Consider the following 22,394-nt stretch of genomic DNA (forward strand, 5'->3'; position numbering starts at 1 on the left):
AACAGGTTGTCCATTAAAGATCTGATTTATTCAAGTATCTGAAAACATTCTACAATGGAAACTGATGTTAGATGCTGCTTGTACTGTGCTATGAACCATGCACATACTGCCACACTGTTTCAGAAGACTTGAAATGCCACTGAGAGTTTAAAAACTGTACACCTGATGGAGAAGTGAGGAAGACAATTTAATGTTTCATCCGGATCCAGAGGTGCATCAAATTAAACAACAGCTCCAGTCGGCAAACAGGCTTCTTGATGGTATCCAAGAAGGAATGGCTGTGATAGACAATTGAGAAATACTTCCCCAAAGGTGGATGGTTCTTTAAAAAGTTTCAGGTCACAACCCTTGCCGAAAACACTGACGCCCAACACCCTGATTCTTGGTCCAGGAAACACGGGTCTTCCAGGTTCCACGTGGCGGGGGCGGCCCGATGCTCATGTTTCTGTGCCGTAAGTAGGAGGATTCTTCGGGCCGGACGAGGAGCAGTGGGACTCCGCCATCAGTCATAGTGGATGGCTGTGTAGAAAATGATCCAGATGACCTAGAAAGGAGAAAATCAATGTGCACAGGTCCCCTGGTCAGGGCAGGCCCCGCCACTATACCACAAAACACAAATGTCAGAGAAGAACGTGTGCACAGTGGGTTTCCCAGGGGCTAGCCAATGAATCATCTGCTTAGGGACTTAAATAACATCACGGAAACCAAGCTGTCTCTAACAGAGCCCAGGACCACCCACCTGTGCTCCCAAAGGGACCCCAAGAAGCCTCTCCTCCCACCAAACAGCAACCCGAGCGCCAGGGAGTGGAGTTAGAGATGTGGAAACGATACAGGAAAGCAGACTGTACTGCTGGTACAGGTTGGGATTAGCAACAAGTGTGAAAACAGAACCATCGTCATGCCCTGTCAGCGCCATATCAAATAAAAGCAGATTCTCAAAACTGGCTGTCCACTGCATCTCCGGGGACCTTTCAAAATACATATATATACATGCCCAGGTGCCATCTCCCAGAGGTTTTTATTTTATTGGTTTTGGCTAAGGTCTATAAATTTTAAAAAATGAGATATAATTTATGTTCCATAAAGTATACAATTCAGAGGCTTTTATTATATTCACAGAGGTGTGCAAACACCACCATTAACTGATTCTGGAATATTTTCATCACCCTCAAAAGAAAGTACGTTCCCATTATCAGTTCTTTCCCCTTTCCCCTCCCCCACAGCTACTGGCAACCACTTATCAAACTTTTTGTATGTATGAATTTGCCCATTCTGGATATTTCACATACATGGAATCATTCAACATATTTTGTCTGGATTCTTTCACTTAGCATGATGTTTTCAAGATTCATCCATATTGTACCCCACCTGTCAGTACTTCTTCATTCCTTTTTATGGCCAAATAATACTCTGTATGGGTATACAACATTTTATTTATTGATTCATCAGGTGATGACTGTACTTTTTGACTATTATAAATAATGCTATGAATATACTTTAAAATGTTTCCTGGGTGTTTCTAATAGGCAGCCAGAGTTGAGAATCAGCTGTAGAGCTGACAATGGGCCCTGGAGTGGCTCTCCACAGGGAGACTGTACCGTGTATCACCCACCCCTTTTGGGACAGTATGACTCAAGAGTGGACCTGCCCTCCAGCCTCAGGATTGTGAAAAATGGTACCCCAATCACACAGTGTAACTCAATCAGCAGGCTCCCCGTGTGACTCATGAAATGCTACATGCTGTAAGACTCAGCTACACATACCATGAACAAGGCGAAAGATGTCATAAACCCTTCTTTCGTGAGCTCCCACGTGCCGCCATATTCTTCCTCGTCTATCTGTAGGTAGTTGCTGAAGTAGAGGTACAGGACTCCTGCATTGATCAGGCAGAATCTGGAGAGGACAGGCACCAAACAAGACTCAGGACTCCTGCCACCACGGTCCAGCTCTACCAAGGGACTCACTGTTGCAATTAACTAGTTCTGTTACAAGGCAAGTGAAATAATACATGGAAACACCTAGGCCCTCAAGCGAGCTGCCCATTGGCTGAGCTAGAGACTTTAAAGAAGGAACAACTAAGTCTTTCTAGATGGCCAGCCAAAGCAAAAAAGAAAATAAAAAGGAGACATAAATTCTCCAAGCCCCCTAGAAGTAAGAGAATGGCTGCTGAGCCATCCTAAATAGGACAGTATCTGACATGGGTCTCCAAGTAGCTCCAGCTGGGGTGGGGGTGGCTGCGGGACAAGCACATGTTAAGCTGCTGCTCCATGGCCTAGGTGAGCAAGCAAGGGCACGCTGAAGCAGCCCCTGCACAATTCCCAATGGAGACAATTTCTGAATGTCCACTGTCTGCTACGGCACTTGAAGCAGAGCTGAACATGACAGTTCCTGCCCTTAGCTGGCCATCTAACGGGGCTAAGAACAGCAGTGAGAGTGGAACTGAAACCAGAGGCTTGCAAGCAACTCCAGGAAGGTCTTTGATCCCCATCATGGATTATTTCGCAGACGCAGGCATTAGAATGCGGCGTGCAGTAACACCACCCTGCTCTACTGATCTCTTGGTACCGTCATTATATAAAACAACTTTCACAAAGTGATCAAGACTTTAGATCTTTCCAGGTACAATCGCTAATCTAATGGGGGACTGTATGTCTTAGGCCATATCGCTTCTGACGGCTGAGATGGAAAAATGCAAGGAGGACAGGTTCCTCCTAATGGATGAAGTGTGGGCTGGTGTACGGCAGGACAGTTCAATGCGGCTGTGGAGCGTATGTTAGTGTGTAAGGGTGGAGGGGGACCCCGAGGCTGTCTGAGCGAGGTGGGGACGGGGGAGGGTGTGTACACTTCAGGAAGTCTAGTTTGTAAGCAGGGAGAGCGCAGGCGTTCTCCTGAGTGGAAGGAACTGGAGCTGAGAGACTGGTTTAGACCTGGACCATGTTTCAGGACAGGAGCCCGGATAAAGTTTGAGGCCAGGAACTAGAACAATGGCTGAACGGGGAGGGGAGAGGCCCCGGAGGCTGCAAGCCTAAGGGAGTACAATGGGTCCAGTAACACAAGCAGGGGGTCAGGAAAACAGAAGGTTTTTCTTGGATTTCACATAAAATAGAGTCCTTGGCTTGGCCACGTCCTTATCTTCTTCCAGAAATTGTGGAACCTGGCCAATCTGGCCACCTCTCTGATAAGTTTCGTTTTGGACAGGCTGAGTTAGTGGCTCTAGACAGACTACTAATGGGACTTAGAAATGTCACTCTGGGACTCAGCTAATAAGCTAGGGCTGGAGAATGGCGACTCATTGAGAATTTCCGGCTGTAAGAGTGACTGCTGAGGAGATGAGAGGGAGAAATACAAGAGAAAGATGAGATTAGGAACGGCGGGGTGAAAGCAAAGGGCTGACACAAGTCCTGCCTTCTAAGGGTTACACACTGAGCAAAAAGTAAAACCACAGAAACGGGCATTTAAGTGTTTGGGGGCCAAGCGGGAAGGGTCCAGAGAGGACGAGAAGGGTTCACACTGAGCTTGAAGGACAGGCCTAATTTCTAGACTGTAAACGAGAATAAGAACCACAGCAAACATGCACATGATTGTGCTGGCCGGGGTGTGGAGAAGACTCGCACATGGGTTTTTAAAAATTCCATCATACTAACTCCTGTCAGAATTTTAATAAAAGAATGAATTTAACAAATATGTTGACTTCAGGGCTGGAAGGTCCAACAGTAATGTATGGCTCTTCTTTTAAGGGTCCATGGGAAATCATTTCAGTTTTTTAAAAAATTTAACAAGCAGCCACCAAGAACCTATTATTAATCATGTGTGAAGCTCTGTGCGAGACAGGCAGGGAGGGATGGACAGGGCCACTCTTGGATAACACAAAACCTCAGCAGACAGCAGAACCATCACTCAGTCGCAGGAAATTATAGATGAGACCCAAGGAAATGGTTTTACCGTAATGGGCCCTAACTGGTGGCCACACCAGAAATGAAGAGAAGCCAAGCTGGGGTGCAGGCAGTGGGCAGCTTAAGGCAGGAAGTGGGGAGAGGGTCACAGAACCGGGCACCAGAGTAGTTCTACCCTTAGGTCCAGGCAGATGGGTTAGACAGATGGAAGAGAGGAGATATGTGTGGAAAAACCAATGTCCTTGGGCCCTTTCCAAGAGCAGATGGAAAGGTGCCAACCAAAGGAGGGAAGGGATTCGAGTTTTGGCTCTGGCAGCAGAGTGTGGGACTGAATCCCAGAAAGCAGCCCTGAGAAAGCAGCGCTATGCCCTATGGGTGAGCCATGGTTAGGTGAATTCTCTCCTGAACACTTCGCTTCCTATCTTCTTAACAGCTGTATGTGACCACTCTTTGTGAAGCTAACCATAACTGCAATCAACCGTTTATGGAGTGTCTATGATGTACTCAACATGACATACAGCAACTTATTTGCATTATCTCATTTAATTCTCACATCAATCTTATGAGGAAGACACTTTTATTGAAGCGAGCCCAAAATTATGTAGGCTGAAAGTGGTAGAGCTGCAACTTGAATCCAGAACTTTCTATAAAGACTTTTTTTTTGTTAAAGGTCTGTTTGGGCGGCTTAACTCCTCTGCCACAGTGGGAAGGATACTAGACTAGCTCTAGTCCTTGCTGTATTATTCCAGATGGGACGGCTTCAGAGAAATCCCTTAGGAAGCCTGTAAGACATGACAGGTGCAGGAGGCCCTGAAGTAGTAGTATCCTCTCCTAGGCAAGTGGCCTTGGGAAGAATCTAATGCCTCTTGCCCTTAGATTGCCTTCTTCCTTTCTCTGGCATTTTCCTCGCCTGCCTTTTCTCTCATAGAAAGCTCAAAGGGGTGACCAGCATGCTAAAAATATTATCAATAGACCTCCTCCAACCTGGGGACACCTCTATTAACCTGGGGTCCTGTGTCTCATCATCCTCAGCCAGCCCTCATCAAAGTGCCCACTCTGTCAGCATCAGGCAGAGGATAAACTCTTACTGGTTTCCTTGTACAAATGCTTGTTCAGTACGGTAAATCAAAAACGTTTTTAGGGGCTGGCCCGATGGCTCAGGCAGTTAGAGCTCCATGCTCCTAACTCTGAAGGCTGCCGGTTCGATTCCCACATGGGCCAGTGGGCTCTCAACCACAAGGTTGCCAGTTCAATTCTTTGAGTCCCGCAAGGGATGGTGGTCTCCGCCCCCTGCAACTAAGATTGAACAAGGCACCTTGAGCTGAGCTGCCGCTGAGCTCCCGGATGGCTCAGTTGGTTGGAGCACATCCTCTCAACCACAAGGTTGCTGGTTCGACTCCCTCAAGGGATGGTGGGCTGCGCCCCCTGCAACTAGCAATGGCAACTGGACCTGGAGCTGAGCTGCGCCCTCCACAACTAAGACTGAAAGGACAACAACTTGACTTGGGAAAAAGTCCTGGAAGTACACACTGTTCCCTAATAAAGTCCTGTTAAAAAAAAAAAAAAAAAAAAAAAAACGTTTTTAGTTAGCAGAGATACATTCCTTTTGAGTTATCTTCTGAGGAAACAAGCAACTCAAATGAGTTTGATACCTATTTCAGCCTTTTTACCCTAGGGAAATGGAATAATAAGAGATGTGATTACTCCTCAAAAAAAAAAAAGTGATTTTTCCATTGGAAGTGTGACAGTTTGTATTCTAAGCATGAAAAGAGAAAAGGTTACAGACTTCTTGCCTGTCCATTTACACCAAAGCTTGCCCACAATTCCTAACCTGAGACAACTCCCACACACCCTTTTCATTCAATCTGGTGGGCATGTGGACTGACTTTCAGGCTTCAGGAGAAGATGAACCATGACCAGGGGCTCGTGTCAACTGTTTCCACTGGCCACAGGAGCACAGTAGAAGGTAAAGGGCCCAACCTTCTATTTTCTCACTGACTCTAAAATGTCGGAACCTGAAACAACTTCTGCAAAAGCCAAGATTCAGCACATCCAGTCCAGTGCCAGGCACAAGCGGTCATCAAGTACAGAAGCTCCTCCACTTTCCAAACTTCTACACAAATAAAGGTCACGCTAGAACTAGATGATACCTGCCAACAGGCATGTGGTAGCTTCTTGCATGAGCTCACTTTGGATCCATGAATGAATGGGCTGGCCCAGCCTTCAGGAAGGTAACATGCTCCTGGGCTTGTTGAACTGAGGAGTGCCACCCCAGACCCAGGAGTGCCATCAAGAGGCCACCTTTTTGCTTTAGTCATTATACAGACACATACATACACACACACACACACACACACACACACACACACACACACTCATTAAAAAAAAAATCCTCCAGTATAGCAATGGCCTTTTCCATAAAATGAAAACACAATCTCTATTTGAAATTATATCATGAAAATGCAAGACACCCAAGACTTACCCTGCTATTCCCAAGAAACCCCGCAATGGTAACACTCCCCAAATGACGCCTAGGACCACAGCAATGATCTGTCGGAACCAGTAGATCACATCTAAAAATTCATCCTGTAGAGAAAAGAGACTGCATGCATTATCTGGAGTGGGGGCCAGAGAACAGCCTCCTGTAATAGGAAATGAACAGGACAGCTTCCTGCTAAACACATCTTCCAGGGAATTTTCCCCAAAGCAACAGTGAGTGGCTCTCACATCTCCAACTCTTCTTATACTAAAATGTGCTTATCTTGAGTGACGACTTGTAGGAGCTGTGCTCTAAAGAAAAATTTGAGAAGAGTCATTTTCCTTTTTTGAGAAGCTGCAAAAATGAAATGGCTTATGGTGAAATGGCTGTGATAGTAACTGCTACAGGCCACTGAGAACTCTTGTCTGACCTGGGGAGACCTAGACAGACTAACGTCAGGCGGAAGGGCTGACAGTCAACCTACTCAGCACCGTCTTCCTGCAACCTGAATTTTGAGCAAGTCATAAACGAGAGAAAGAATTAGAAACAAAAGTGCTGGAGGCAGGTGCCAGCTTATCTATTTTACATACAAGAACACGGAAGACTCAGGTTTCCGACCTGCCCCAGATTGCAGAAATCAGTCCTTAGGAGGAAAGACAGAAATGACACAGCAGATTAGAAAAGTTTTATAAGAGCTGGGCAGGGCTGGGGCACTTTCAGGAAGTACGTACCAGCCCCCATTACTGGAACTCCAGTAAAGAAAAGTCCCTTGACTAGTCCAAAAAAACAAAAGACTACAACTATAACATTCTTTTCAAACCAACTGGAATCAAGCTGTTGGTGACGGTCCTTTCCATGTCACAAAGCGGAGTTGGGGAGTATCCACACTCAGATCTTCTGAATGGGAGTCACCAGTAAGGTAATCTTGAAGCCTCGACCATTCTTCACACGTATTTGGTGGTGTGTGTTTGTCTGTCTCTCACTCACACTCATACACACTCACACACACACACACGGTAATCTCAGTCTACCCTCTCAAGGCTCACACTCAACGTATGCGGTCTTTCTCCTTCTGCCAGCTCATCTTTGGTGAGCGTCACTACGTGCTGAACTCTGTAATGCGCCACACTACCCCACTTCAGAGCTGTTCTGAAAACAGAGAATGCACGGAGAACACCTGACACAAAGTATTCAGTAGGTATCTGTTACCATAACTGTTCGTGCTAACGAACTGCGTTAGTTAACGACCGTGTTAGTGGTTAATTCGGAGAAAGTCCCTTACTCACGATCCTACTGGGAGTAGGATCGAATTCAGCTCACTCTAGCTGTTCAGGCACACGCCCTGCTCGCTGGTGACACCGCCTCTGCCCCCTCCACGCTGCTTCCCACGTGACCCAAGTGGCTGACCCTTAGGCCACCCCGCGGTGAGCCCCCAGCCCGTCTGTCAGGCCCGAGCCCCACCGAATTCGCCCTGACCCTTGGGCCACCCACCCCACCATCCCAAACGCTCGGCTGAACCCGCACAAGGACAGGTTCGGGCCTGTCCATTAGTCCGCGAATCCCAGCCGGTTCCTCGAATCTAAGCCCTCGCCAAATGCCACCGCACCTTGTCCTCCCAGGCCGCGTCGCTTCGCAGCACCTTGCTCCAGACAGAGACTTTCAGGGCCCCATTGGCCAGCTGCGGCTGCGGCGGCTCCTCCTTCCGCCGCCCGCCGCTCATCCTCCCGTCGCGCCGCCCGGGTCGGGCCTGGGGCGCGCGGGCCGAGGCTAAAGGGGTCGGGCCTGGGGTCGCGGGTCACGGCTCTGGGGACGGCGGTGACAGGCTCAGCAGTCTGGATCTGTGGCGTGCTGCAACTGCCCGCATTCAGCCGAGCAGTCAGGCTCAGCTCGCTCGACCGAGACCAGGCACCGCGGAGGGAGGAGCGACGCAGTGCCGTGCGTCCTCCCGCCGACGTGCCCACGCAGCCAATCGGCGGCCGCATAGCCGCCCGAGTGGAAAAGCAGTCGTCGCCTTGGCGCAAGCGCTCTACGCGTGGCGGACATGACGGCAAGCTTCTGCCAGGCGCGCGGTAGGGTGAGAGGGAAGGGACAATCTTGGGAGGGACGGGAACACGAGCATGAGGGGGCGCTATGGAGACTGAAGAACGGCGTCTGAAGCCGAAGCGGCCGGGCCGAACGCGACCCTGCCTTTCTCGAGGCGTCTTTTCGATCCAAAGCCTTGCTCCCCGAGGAGCCCCAGGCTGACTCTCAGGATTTAGGCTGTGCTCCTTTACTCCCCTATCTCTGCAAGTTCCGTGGGACGTTAACTCTTTTTTGTAATAACTGTGTTCCATCTTGCCTAGCACCCTCTTTTGGCAAATGAGCCCTAAGACCCAAAGAGGGGAAATGATTTCTAAGGCTAGATAGGAAGTTGGAACGAGCTGAGGACTCCTCACGGGGGAAAACTGGAGAAAGGATTTTATTAGGTATCAGAATATCTGAGTATGCGTCTGTTGTATCCTCACTATGTGCCAGGTCAGTGGTTCCCAGGTTGTTTCTGGGCCAGCAGCAGCCACATCACCTAGGAACTTGATTAGAGATGCAAATTCTTGGATCCCATCAGATATTCAGGGGGCGGGGACTATAATTAGCGTTTTAATATGCCTTCCAGTTGGTGTCATTGGCACTGTGCAATGTAATAAGTTGAGACCCAGGTACCTCACTTCTGTGCAATGGGTTTATAGAGGCAAAGTAGTTTGCCCAGAATCACTCAACTAGCACCTGGGTTTATCTGACATTTGTACTTTTAACCTTAAACTTTAAGCCTTAAAGAATAGCAGGGAGGTCCTACGGCCTTTGCATACCTGTCAACATTCACCTATAGTTCTCCACCTTAGGTGAGCAACAGAATCTCCTAGAAAGCTTTCTCAGAATATCATAGTGGTGTTTTCCACCACACTCCAACCCCACGATCCTGTTTCGGTAGGTTGAACGGGGATGGACTCCTGAGATGATACACCCTGCCACAGACAGTATTCTGCCTGGATCTGGTGGGAGGGCCACATGGTGCACTTTTAGTCTTTACTTTCACATGGATCTTTTTCTTTTTGGCCCTGCCTCTTTTCTGAACCAGTTTCCCTCCTATTTGCAAACTATGGTGATGCCTAACCAGCACACTCCAATTTGGAAGTGTACCATCAATATGAAACTTCTTTTACAAGTTCCCTGGTGGCATGAAGCACTGGAGACAAACTGATCACTCAATCAGAGAATGCCAATGGTCAAAGACAGAAAAGATAAGTCAGCTGGGTTTGGTGGTAAAGGTTTGTAATGGGGAACCTGATCCAGGAGGTTAGGGAAGCCAGCTCTGAAGGAGTTAAGGGGAGTATGAATTAAGGAGTAAAGGAGAGGAAGGGAAGAGAGCTTTTCAGGAGATGAAACCAGCTAAAAATAAGGAATAAAGCCACAAGTTGGGGAAGGAAGGGGAGGGTCATGGTGAGGAATTTGTTTTTATCCAAAGGGTGGAGGAGGAAGCCACAGAAAAGATTTCAGCAGGGGATTTCATTTTGCAGGTTTGCGTCTTAAGCAAGATCACTCTGGCTGCTATTTGGAGGACTCGATCAGAGTGGGAGACTAAAGGCTGTTGAAGTTTTTCAGGTGAGATTTGGTGGAAATGATGGAGAAAATTAGAATAAAATGGAGTTCTTTTTTTAAAACTTTATAAAAAAGTTTTTAAGTTGCTGTGAAATATACATAACAAAATTTTCCATTTTTAAGTGTATAGTTCAGTGGCACAGTGAAGTACATTCACTTTGTTTTATAGCCTTTCCCACCATCCATTTTCAGAACCTTTTATCTTGCAAAAGTGAAACTCTGTACCCATTAAACTATTAACTCCCCATCTGCAGCCCCTGGAAACTACCACTCTACTTTCTGTCTCTGAATTTGACTAAGTACCTCACATAGTATGTGTCGTTTTCTGATTGGCTTATTTCATTTAGCGTACTCTCCTCAGTGTTCATCCATCCATGTTGTAGCATGTGTCAGAATTTCCTTCCTTCTTAAGGTCGAATAATAACTTTGTTAAATGTTTGTTAAATGTCCATTGTATGTAGATACCACATTTTGTTTATCCATTCATCTACTGAGGGACACTTGGGCTGCTTCCACCTTTTTGCTATTGTGAATGATGCATCTATGCACATTAGTGTACAAATGTCTGTTCATGTCTCTGCTTTCAGTTCTTTTGGTATATACCCAGAGTGGGATTGTAGGATCATATGGTAATTCTATTTTTAATGTTATGAGGAACCACCATACTGCTTTCTATAGCTGCAGCATCACTGAAATTCCCACTAACAGTGCACAAGAGTTCCAATTTCTCCACATTTTTGCCAACACTTGTTTTCTGGTTTTTTTGTTGTTTTTTTTGCTTTGGTTTTTTTGTTTTTGTTTTTTTGTTTTTGTAAGAAGTGCTATAAGTGTGTATCTTATTGTGGCTTTGATTGCATTTCCCCACTGGTTAGTGATGTTGAGCATCTTTTCATATGCTTGTTGCCCATTTGTATATCTTTGGAGAAATGTCTGTTCCAGACTTTTGCCCATTTTTGAGTCCAGTCATTTGGTTTTTCGTTGTTGAGTTTTAGGAGTTCTGTATATATTCTGGATATTAATCCCTTATCATATGTGTAATTTGCAAATATTTTCTCCCATTCTGTGGGTTGCCTTTTTACTCTGTTGATAATGTCTTTTGATACACAAAGGTTTTTAATTTTGATGAAGTCCAATTTTTGTAATTTTTTTTGTTGCCTATACCTTTGGTGTCATATCCAAGAAATCATTGCCAAATTCAGTGTCAAGCTTTTTCTGTTTTCTTCTCAGAGTTTTATAATTTTAGCTATTAAGTCTTTGATCCATTTTGAGTTAATTTTTAAAAATTTATTTTTTTCAATTAAGTTGATTATACAATGTTATATTTGTTTCAGGTGTACAACATAGTAATTAGACATTTATATACCTTATGAAGTGATCACCCCAATAAGTCTAGTACCCATCTGTTACCATATATAGTTATTACAATATTATTGACTATATTCTCTATGCTGTACTTTACATCTCTGTGACTATTTTTACAACTGGCAATTTGTACTTCTTAACTCCTTTCAGAGTTACTTTTTTATATGGTGTTAGGTAAGGGTCCAACTTTATTTTTTTATATGTGGATCTCTAGTTTTCCCACCACCACTTGTTAAAGACTTTCCTTTCCCCACTGGTCTTGGCACCCTTGTTGAAAATCATCTGTTACTGAACAGAGTTGGTGGGTCCGTTGCCCATGGCACACAGAAAAGCCAGAGTGTGAGGCAACAGGTGTTTTGCAGAGAGAAGGGTTTATTTATCAGGCAGCCAGACAAGGAGACTGGAGACAAGGCTCACATCAGTCACCCTGATCCAGGGTTTGGGGCAGGTTTGTAAAGGGTTAGGGGAAAAGTTTTAATTGGAGGATCTGGGAACTTGGCCATTTATGGTAAGGGGCTTCAGCACTGGATCTTGCTGGAAAATGGGCCCTTCATTACTGAAAGGATTCAGATGATGAAGTTCCCGTCATGTCCCGATCTTTCAGTTCCATGGAGAGGGCCGAGACTTTGGTTCCGGTGCAGCTGGTGGACAGGGGTGGCACATGTGCAGTGCTCTCTCTGTAAAATAGCTCAAAGACTGTATTAATCACAGATCTGCTTTAAGGGAGCAGAACAAGTTTTAAGCTGGTCATTATGATTTGTGTGCTGTTTCAATTTGACCATATGAAGTCAGATAATTAAGTTCACAAACTTGCTGCAGTGATGTTGCTAACCTTTTTTGATATCAGAGGGATTATTCATTATGAATTTGTACCAACTGGACAAACAGTTAACCAAGTTTACTATTTGGAAGTGCTGAAACGGCTGCATGAAAAAGTTAGATGACCTGAACTTTTCGCCAACAATTCATGGCTCTTGCATCATGACAATGCACCAGCTCACACGGCGCTGTCTGTGAGGGAGTTTTGAGCCAGTAAACAAATAATTGTATTGGAACACCCTCCCTACTCACCTGATCGGGCCCCCAATGACTTCTATCTTTACGAAGATAAAGGAAATATTGAAAGGAAGACATTTTGATGACATTCAGGACATCAAGGGTAATACGATGACAGCTCTGGTGACCATTCCAGAGAAAAGGTTCCAAAATTGCTTTGAAGGGTCGACTAGGTGCTGATTTTGGGGCATAGCTTCTAGCTTCCCAAGGGGAGTACTTCAAAGGTGACCATAGTGATATTCAGCAATGAGGTATGTAGCACTTGTCTAGGATGAGTTCGCGAACTTAATTGTCACACTTTGTATGTGGAAGGGTTATTTCAGGGCTCGCTATTCGAGTCCATTGGCCTATTTGTCTGTCTTTATGCCAGTACCACATGGTTTTGATTACTGTAGCTTTGTAGTATATTTTGAAATCAAGAAGTGTACCTCGGGGCGGCCTGATGGTTCAGGCAGTTAGAGCTCCATGCTCCTAACTCCGAAGGCTGCCGGTTCGATTCCCACATGGGCCAGTGGGCTCTCAACCACAAGGTTGTCAGTTCAATTCCTCGAGTCCCGCAAGGGATGGTGGGCTCCACTCCCTGCAACTAAGATTGAACACGGCACCTTGAGCTGAGCTGCCGCTGAGCTCCTGGATGGCTCAGTTGGTTGGAGTGCATCCTCTCAATCACAAGGTTACCAGTTCAACTCCCACAAGGGATGGTGGGCTGTGCCCCCTGCAACTAGCAATGGTAACTGGACCTGGAGCTGAGCTGCGCCCTCCACAACTAAGACTGAAAGAACAACAACTTGAAGCTGAACGGCACCGCAACTAAGATTGAAAGGACAACAACTTGACTTGGAAAATAAAAGTCCTGGAAGTACACACTGTTCCCCAACAAAGTCCTGTTCCCCTTCCCCAATAAAATCTTAAAAAAAAAAAAAAAAAAGAAGTGTACCTCATCCAACTTTGTTCTTTTTCAATATTTTTTTGATTGGGGGTCCCTTACGATTCCATACAATTTTTAGGATGGGTTTTTCGATTTCTGCAAAAAAAAAAAAAAAGTCATTAGGATTTTGCTAGAGATTACAGTGAACCAACAGATGACTTTGGATAATATTGACATCTTAACAATATCAAGTCTTCCAATCTGTGAACACAAGATGTTTTTCCATTTAGTTGTATCTTCTTTAATTTCATTCAGTGATGTTTTGTGTTTTTCAGTATATCTTTCACCTCCTTCATTAATTCTTAAGTATTTTATTCTTTTTGATGCTATTGTAAATGGAATTATTTTCTTAATTTCCTTTTTGGACTGTTCATTGTTATTGTATAGAAACACAACTGATTTGGGCACTGATTTTGTATCCTGCAACTTTGCTGAATCCATTTTATTAGTTCATAGTTTTTTGTGGAATCTTTAAGGTTTTCTACATCTATAATCATGTCATCTGTGGAGATAACTTTATTTCCCCCACAAAAAAGTTAATTCTTTATATGTCATATTGTATTATATTGTGACACTTTGACCTTAACTCAGATTCATTAAGTTTGTGTTTACATGGGAGGAGAGGAGGGTATCACAGAAAGTCATATTTGGAAGGGTCCTCAAGTCCTGCATTCCAAACCAAGGTCACTCAGCAAATTAGAAACCTGATCTGTGTTCCCCTCTTAGCTCTCTCTCTAGGAGCAGAAAAAGCCAAGCTGGGGAGAGATGGTGGAGAGTCCTTGCCTAGGACGTATCTATGGGACTGAGCCTTGGTCCCTTTCTGCTTTCACCCAAGGCTTTGCTTAGGAAGTGAGGAATCTGGCTGAATCTCAGTGTGTCCATCTGGTTAAAATAAACATCCTGGGTGGTCTAATATGGAAAAGAACTTGAAGTCAGATTTGGAAGTGGGAAAGACAGATTTGGAATTAGGATAAGTCTGCCTTTGTGAGGTTGGGGCTTTTTAGCACCACTTAAACACATGATCTCAGCCTTGGGGTGAGTACAGACATACCTCTGAGATCTTGTGGGTTCGATTGCAGACCACCACAATAAAGTGAATCATAATCTTTTTGCTGGTGGAGGGTCTTGCCTTCAACTTATAAAAAACGCAACACCTGTGAAGCGCAATAAAGCAAAGCACAATAAAACGAAGTGTGTCTGTATGTGTTCCCAGCTGAATGCCTCTATACTACTGCCAGACGCTTTGTACCGTGTTTCCCCGAAAATAAGACCTAGCCAGACAATCAGCTCTACTGGGTCTTTTGGAGCAAAAATTAATATAAGACCCAGTCTTATTTTACTATAAGACCCTGTCTTATCTAACATAATACTGGGTCTTATATTAATTTTTGCTCCAAAAGACCCAGTAGAGCTGATTGTCTGGCTAGGTCTTATTTTTGGGGAAACAGGGTAGTAGGGTTTGCAGAATAAGGTGTGCTCTGAGAGGTAAGATTGCAGCCCCAGATAGACATAGATGGAATCACAGAAGTCAGGAGTCCTGGTGGGAAAACCATGAGCCATGGAAAGAGCACCTGTTGTGAAGTAGCGGTCTGAGTTTGTATCCTGGTCCGCTTTTTTTTTTTTTTTTTTGGCTAAAATAAATGTTTTACTAGCACTGTTGAGCCCTTACTAGGTGCCAACTTTGCTAAATGTTTTACATACATTTGTTTTTCTCCAAAAGTTGGCTGGGCTCTTAACCACTATACTGAACTCCTCTCTTTGACCTTTATTGTACATTTTTCTATAGTGAATGTGGATTGCTTATGTAATTAAAATGACAATCTCAGGAAGCTGCACTTGACCTTTAGGCCACCAGAGACTCCTGGGGGCTAAGAAAGTCAAATAATTTGGGGGGACTACTTGGTGGTACCCTTCTTCCTTTCATCTTGCAACTTTGAAAGATGAGGTGTTGTCTTCCCACCCCAGCAGTTTCCTGGGGATAAATGATTGGGAGTCAATCAGTATCCTGATTGTGAGTGATTGGATTCCTGGAGCAACAGCATGAAAACCTGTGCCGTCAGTGAGGAGTGCGGATTCCTGGACAATCTAGCAGTGAGGTCTGGCAGTTTGCATTTTCGTAAGCTCTCCGGAAGACCTTGCATATTAAGGCTGGACAACCACTTCTCTGGGTAATTAGTCCCAGTTCTGCCACTTACCGGCCGTGTGGTACGGGGCCAGTTATTTTAACTATTGTTTTACTCTCAGCCCTGTGCTGAGAGGCCAGATAATAACAGTAAAATGCATTATCCTGTTTCATCCTCCTAAGGTGAATATTCCCATTTTATTTTTTTATTTTTATTTTTATTATTTTTTAAAGATTTTATTGGGGAAGGGGAACAGGACTTTATTGGGGAACAGTGTGTACTTCCAGGACTTTTTTCCAAGTCAAATTATTGTCCTTTCAATCTTAGTTGTGGAGGGCGCAGCTCAGCTCCAGGTCCAGTTGCCGGCAACCTTGTGGTTGAGAGGACGCGCTCCAACCAACTGAGCCATCCGGGAGCTCAGTGGCAGCTCAGCGGCAGCTCAGCTCAAGATGCCGTGTTCAATCTTAGTTGCAGGGGGCGGAGCCCACCATCCCTTGGATGGGGAGTCGAACCGGCATCCTTGTGGTTGAGAGGACGCGCTCCAACCAACTGAGCCATCTGGGAGCTCAGCGGCAGCTCAGCTCAAGATGCCGTGTTCAATCTTAGTTGCAGGGGGCGGAGCCCACCATCCCTTTCGGGACTTGAGGAGTTGAACCGGCAACCTTGTGGTTGAGAGCCCACTGGCCCATGTGGGAATCGAACCGGCAGCCTTTGGATTTAGGAGCACGGAGCTCCAACCGCCTGAGCCACCGGGCCAGCCCCTATATTCCCATTTTATTGATGAGGAAGCTGAAGTTTGGAGTGGTGAACTGACTTGCCTATGGTCACAACACCTAATGAAGTGACAGCCAGAATTTGAACCCCGGCGTAGATCATAGAAAAGTGCTTTGGAAACCAGTAACACTGAGATCAGCGATGGTTATTTCCATACTCCCACTGAGGTCCAGACCTTACTCTCTATGGCTCCGGTGGCTAACAGTGAGGTTACAGCCACACTGTAGCTGTTGAAAGTAAACTGACATCTTAAGACACTTAACCATAGAGCTGGGAGGACTATGGGTGGGGTTAACTCTCTCATCTTGACTTCCTGTTGAACTCTCTGGTAACCTCCAGGAGAGGGCTGGGGGAGCCATGGGTGGGTGGCCAGTCGGCAAGACCGGCTGGCAAGTGTGCACACACTCCTTGGTTGTTTCTTTTTTCTGAATAAACCATTTTCTTTTGATGGATTATCTGGAGGATTATTTGGACAGATGACAAAGCAGGCCTGGCCCCGGCCTTCTGGGAGCTTTCACATCATCAGCTTCCAAACTAGAGTGTACTTTTCAAATCCAGAGTCCTGATTCCCACCCTAGATTCTTATTCCTGGGGCTGGGTTGGGGGAAAAGTTTCCCAATGGAATCCATGGAGAAATGACCCCCCTTTCAAAAACAGTGGGAAGGAAAAGGCCTTCCTTCACTATCAGTCCAAAGGCACAGCCCACCCAACACCCTTCCATCACTACTTTTTCCCCCCTTTTTTACTGTTGGACACAGGGTCGAAGTTTACACTGATACCCAATGTCTTAAAGCACCTTCACGGCCCCCTTGTTAAGAGTAGGGACATTAGAGAGGGGGTCTGGTAATGGCCAACCCAACACCAGGTACTCAAGACTAGGGAGCATAAACACATTTCAAAATTATTTCCTGAATGAGATGGTTACTGGAAAGGCAGATGTCCTTAGATGACATTCCTAGCTTCAAAAAGGGGCCTTACCCACTTTATCCGTCAGCTCTTACTATCTAGAGTGCTTACTCACCCCAGGGCTCATGAGTTTGAAGCTTGATCCAGAAGGCTTTTGGTTTCAGTTCTTTGAATTTGTACGAAGCCATCACTCCTGAAGCAGTGGAACCACTCAAATCACTTTCCCCTTTGGGGGAGTTTTCTAGATGCAAAATGAGTATTAAACTGATCTTGAAGAGCTCTTCCAGCATGTTCCTATTCTGCCAAGCGCCAGGGACAAGAAAGTGTCCAGTTTGAGGGATACTGAGAGAGGGAAGAAAGAAAACCAGGACCTCGGATGAGTGGCTAAATTGGGGCTCTTTTATCTGAGGAACTTGAGCAGGGAGGCAATCTCCAAATGCCTAAAGGAGAGTGACTGGTGGAGACTGGATAGCCTCCATTCACGTGTACTGGGGAGAAAGCAGGAAGAAGCCAATTTGTTTCGGTAGAAGAAACTTGTAGTGCTTAGCCCAAACCATGTTAAGTAGCTGGATGCCAGTAGGCTGTGAACTGCCTATCATTAGGTTCAAATACGGTCCAGGTAGACCTCAGGATGACCTTCAAGCAAGAGAGACTTCATATCTTAGCTCCACTTAATACTGGCTGTGTAAGTTCAGGCAAGTTAACAAATCTCGTTTCTTTACCTACGGGAAGAGCATCTCACTTCTTGTGTATAAAAATTAAGATAATGCACATTGCACAGGCCCATGCACATAGCAAGACTTTACTACTATTGCAAACCTTGATTTTGTACCATTTGGGCTGCAATTACAATGTATAGTCAGTTTCATGACAGAAATGCAACCCACAGCTAACTTAAAGGGGTAATTTACCAGCTAGTTTACATATTAAGTCTAGAGGTGGTACTGCTTTCAGACATGACTAGGGCATCCATCCCGTCTCTGCTTCCGTGCTGGCTTCATACTGCAGCCATGTTCTTTCTTCCTTGGGAAGGGGTGGGGGGAGTTGCCAGCACCCCGAGTTCCCTACCGCTTAGCAACCCCAAAGCTTGACTGTTGACCCCATGGAAGACTGGTCCAGCTTGGGATGCAGCATATGCCTCCCGCATACTGTGCTGAATGAATGGGATATGCAACAGGGTTGAGGCCAAGGAAATAAGGATCCGAGTGTACACCTACAGGTGTCTGCCAGAGGGAGGGTGAAAGAGGCAAGGACTCGGCCATAGCCTCATCTCTAGGCTGGGCCCAGGGTCACACATCAATCTGTTCCTGTTTTAAAAACAAAACACAACTCAGCAACCCAAACAACTTTATTTGACAAAAGACAAAAACAAAAGTTATTTACAGTAGTTTTGTGTTCAAATTATTCAACGGGATAACTGTGCTTCTCCTCCAGGTTTATTTCACAACCAAACCAAGCAGAGGCTGCCGGACACCCAGCCTCCCTGTCTTGCACAAGGGGGGAATGCCAACCAGAATTCAGCAGCACGGCGCCCACACCCCTCACCACCTCCACTGCTCAGTGCACTGCGGCAAGAAAATGTCCCACCCCGGCCCAATACACTTCCAGGGTCCCCTGCTACAAGTGTCTTGCAGCAGTCACGTCAGACCTAGGCTCACAGACATGGGTGGGGTGGAAAAGGCTGGGCAAACAGCAACTTCAATTAATCTTGAAGCTGCCATGTTCATTCTTCCCTAGCTGGGCCTCAGGAGGGTGAGGGTCCCTGATCCCCTGCCCCCACTCCAGGGCATGCAAGGCGGGGTGGGGGAGGCAAAAGAGGGTCTGGGAAACTTGCCCAGTCACAAAGCAGAGCTCTCTCTCCTTAAATAACTAATCCCTGCTCCAACAGCAATGGGTAGGCCAGACCACTCAGCAGTGAGGGCGCCTCCCTGAAGGCTTCAGGCATCATCCAGAAGGGACAGAACACACTCTGCTGCCTTTTCTCCTGGCCAAGCCCATCCAGGTCAGTCAACACCCAGTAACTCTCCCCTGCCCTTGAGGCGGACCTGGCAAGTTCAGGAAACTACAGGCTGGGGTTCCTGACCTGTCTTTTGACCCAGTAACAATGTTACACTGAACAAAAATATTTTAACTAATAAAAACCTAGGATTAGTGTTTCTTAGGATATATAAAGATGGGGTATGTTGCTGTTGAACGCTGTCAGCAAGGAAACAGCAAAATAAAAAATGGGGCAGGGGGAGGAGAATAAGACCAACTGTGACCTGTTTCACTGTGAAGTTCAGGGCAGAGGCCTCCGCAATTCCAATTTAAAGAAAGGTGCATCACAAAGACATGGTGAACAGGCTTCCTCATTTCCAGCCCCAGGCTCCCGGGAAGGCAGTTCCTCAGGCAGCTGGGGGCACTATTCCCCTGCTTACTCCAGGAACAGTTTCCTGCCACTAGTGTGGGAAAATCTTCCAGCAGATGGCTCACTTCTCTCCAAGTAGGAGCTACTCCGAGCTTCTGCCATTCTGGCCCCACTAATCCAAGTTTCTAAAGGAATCCAAAAGTCGGGATGCAAGGTAAAGCTTTCAAGGATAAAGAAGGGGAAAACATTAAAGAGGGAAAAAAAACCCCACTGCCTCAGTCTAGCTTACTTCCCCCACCCCCCCAAAAAATACAGTAAAAACAAAAATAGAAAAACACACCTCTCTGGTTTTATCATCCTTCTCTGCTCTGCGCCTAGAAGGTTTGGTCAGATTCTCTGTTGGACCCTCTCTCTGGCTGTGGCTTTATTTCCTCCTGTGCCCGATGCAGAAAAGCCAAAGCCCATAAAAGTGTTTCCTCCTTTTTTTGGTAAACCAAACCAACAATCCACCAACCATTTGGAATTTTGCACAGATTTAGCTGGTCCCCCAAATAAAAATACTCCTTCCTTGTAAAACGATCACCAGCTGCAGTGGCGGATCATTCCCGATTCATCAGCCTGCATCACACAACGCACTCCTGTTCCCCACACCTGCGCTCACCATCCCCCCCCCCATCAATGCAAACCACAGCAAAAGGGGAAAAACAAACGCAAAGTTTAGCAAAAACCTAAACATTCGATTGGAGTTGGTTCTGTTACATCTGCTGGGTTCCTCTTTTCTCTTGTATACACTTAGGAACTTGGAATGTCCACAGTTGGCTTAACAAAAAGAGGTTGGCTCAGGGGCAAGGTGGACCCAGCGTAGGTGTGAACTTGGCAGGTGTCCCATGCCCAGCACAGGAAAGCAGGCTGGCACACAGGGTCCTGCAGATTCTCCGGAGAGGTAGCAGCAGCACCATGCCTGTCTCCATTCGCTTGGTCTCATCACTGAGGCCTGGAGAAACGGCAGAGTCAGCAGAGGAGAGGTCCCCATCACAGCACAGTGACCCCAGGGGTCTTCCTGCTGAAGACCTCTGGACAGAGGAGATAATCCTGATGTTTGGCAGTGATCCAAAGAAAACCCTCTGTATGAAACGGAAGCGAGACAGAAACCCAGGACACCCGGCTCGAGCCTTGAGCACCCAATGGCAGATGCCTACTTGGGGTTTTCAGAGACTAAGGGGATGGCAGTGTGCAGTAATGGGGGCGACGGGGCCTGCTGCTTCTGAAGCTCCATCTCAGCAGCCCTCTGTAGTGCCACCTCCACCAGCAGCCGGAAGCTGCTGAAATCCTCCTTGTCCTGCTCCGGGGGTGTGGGTGGGGGTGTGTTGAAAAGTCCACCTGTGGGGCTCCCGGCTTCAGCCCTGGTCAGCAGGTTGAGTGTGCTCCCAGGGGGCCCCAGGGGCTTGGGGGCTTCCAGCTCTCCCTGTGGGAAGGGGGCTGCTGGCTTTTCCGCCTGGCCTGAGTGGAGTGGCATGGAGCACACGGACAGGGACAGCACGCTGGTGGGCGCCGGGACAGACACAGCCAGCACCGAGGGGCTGCCACCACGGGGGAGGGCCACCTCTGAGGCCTTCCCCCCTCGGCGGGAAATGGTGTACTGGTTGGGGTCCTGGCCGTCCTTCCGGAGCATGTCTGGGAGCAGGCGCCGCCGGGCGTTGATAAACCAGTTACATATCTGGAATGAGGGGAGGAGACTGGTGAGTTCACTCCATCCAGATCAGCTACAGGGCACCTGTGCTCCAGGCCCCAGGCTCCAGCAGCCGACAACACACACACAATCCCAGTCCTCCGAGAGGTTCCATGTGGGGAGGAGAGAGTGAAAATCATACAGATGGATGTAACATTGCAGCTGTGCTGCAGCCAACGAAAGGAAGGCACCGTGGTGCCCTGGGAGACAACAATGGGAAGACCCAATCTCGTCTCTGTGGACTCAGGATGGTACTGAGGAAACGGCCCGTAAACTGAGATCGGAAGGATGAGCAGTAGTTTAGGTGGGAGATGGGCAGGGAAGAGGAAGGTTCGATTTGGGGGGATCAACCTCTGAAAAGGCCCTGTGGTGGGTGGAAGCCGAGTGCCTGTGAGGAACTCGGAGAAGGAAGGCCCGTTTGGCTGGAGCTCGGAGAGGTAACTCGAGGTTACTTCTATGGTGGGCATTTGATCCTTTATTTTAAGTGCAATGGGATGCTACACGACCTTTTAAGCAAAGGAGCAACCTGCTTCATGGAAAAGAGTGGAAGCAGCGAGAAAGGTTAGCATTTCGAGTTACATTAAAGGAGGTGACAAGATGACAAATGTTTGGTCTATTTGGGAAATTGGAAATGAGAGGACTGGTGCCCAGTTGGATATGGGTGTATAAACGGGGGAGCGGGGATGGTGCCAAGGGTGATTCACTCCTAAGTTTCTAGAGCAGTCTTGCTGCAGGCCACAGACACCAAGGGATAGGCAGGGACAAGAAAATTCTCGTTTCCAAGCAAAACCAGCATCAGTGGCTCCAGTGGAACGTGCATTCAACCAACATCCTTCATTCTGCTTTCCTTATGCTGCTGGGAAAGGTACCATTTAACGTTGACCCCCATCCCTGTCTAATTGATTGTTTAGGTCAATCTTTTTGGATCTATGCGTGAGGCTTGAAATTTCTTACTGGTAAGTATTCTGCTGCACCCTGACCCGTGTCTGTGTGGTTCTTCTGAACAGCCCCAGTGCCATGGCTCTCCAATCCTGCCTCTCCAGTGGTTGTCACTTCTCTACCTCAAATGCAATGACTGTTATTCCTGCTCTGGAAAACTGCTATGTCTCCTACTGCCTACAGAATCAAATCCAGACACCCGAGCCTGGGGGTGTCTATTTCCCT

At 46.7% G+C, this 22,394-nt stretch overlaps 2 protein-coding genes and 1 long non-coding RNA gene across 6 annotated transcripts in view; 1 reads left to right on the plus strand and 2 right to left on the minus strand.

Annotated features, from left to right (window-relative positions):
• Window positions 1-9: 9 nt before the first annotated feature.
• On the minus strand, window positions 10-8,289 carry RAB5IF (RAB5 interacting factor). The gene is made up of 4 exons (XM_033094428.1): window positions 7,979-8,289; window positions 6,376-6,479; window positions 1,764-1,893; window positions 10-544 (listed from the first exon to the last, which is right to left on the minus strand). The coding sequence occupies exons 1-4, from the start codon at window positions 8,090-8,092 to the stop codon at window positions 503-505; spliced, it is 390 nt and encodes a 129-aa protein (XP_032950319.1). The 5' UTR covers window positions 8,093-8,289; the 3' UTR covers window positions 10-502.
• On the plus strand, window positions 6,488-18,708 carry LOC117015728 (uncharacterized). 2 transcript variants are annotated; one of them, XR_004421790.1, is made up of 3 exons: window positions 6,488-7,566; window positions 9,924-10,008; window positions 18,589-18,708. It is a non-coding gene; the product is annotated as an uncharacterized LOC117015728 (long non-coding RNA). The 2 variants fall into 2 exon arrangements; XR_004421789.1 differs by lacking the exon at window positions 6,488-7,566 and adding an exon at window positions 8,375-8,441.
• TGIF2 (TGFB induced factor homeobox 2) overlaps window positions 18,491-22,394 on the minus strand; it is a 16,214-nt gene continuing 12,310 nt past the window's right edge. For all 3 annotated transcript variants that reach the window (XM_033094425.1, XM_033094426.1, XM_033094427.1), the window contains exon 3: window positions 18,491-21,218. In XM_033094425.1, coding sequence (XP_032950316.1) covers window positions 20,697-21,218 — 522 coding nt within the window. In that variant the 3' untranslated portion in view covers window positions 18,491-20,696. The remainder of the gene's footprint in view (window positions 21,219-22,394) is intronic.

Source organism: Rhinolophus ferrumequinum, chromosome 23, assembly GCF_004115265.2.
Source record: "Rhinolophus ferrumequinum isolate MPI-CBG mRhiFer1 chromosome 23, mRhiFer1_v1.p, whole genome shotgun sequence".
In the NCBI taxonomy this organism is placed as follows: Eukaryota; Metazoa; Chordata; class Mammalia; order Chiroptera; family Rhinolophidae; genus Rhinolophus; species Rhinolophus ferrumequinum.

Coding starts and splice junctions, on each gene's coding strand:
- RAB5IF (XM_033094428.1), bottom strand. CDS start 8,092: ATGAGCGGCGGGCGGCGGAAGGAGGAGCCGCCGCAGCCGCAGCTGGCC. Junction 6,480..7,978: donor ACGCGGCCTGGGAGGACAAG/GTGCGGTGGCAT, acceptor TTTTCTCTACAG/GATGAATTTTTAGATGTGAT. Junction 545..1,763: donor CATCTTTCGCCTTGTTCATG/GTATGTGTAGCT, acceptor TCTCCTTTCTAG/GTCATCTGGATCATTTTCTA.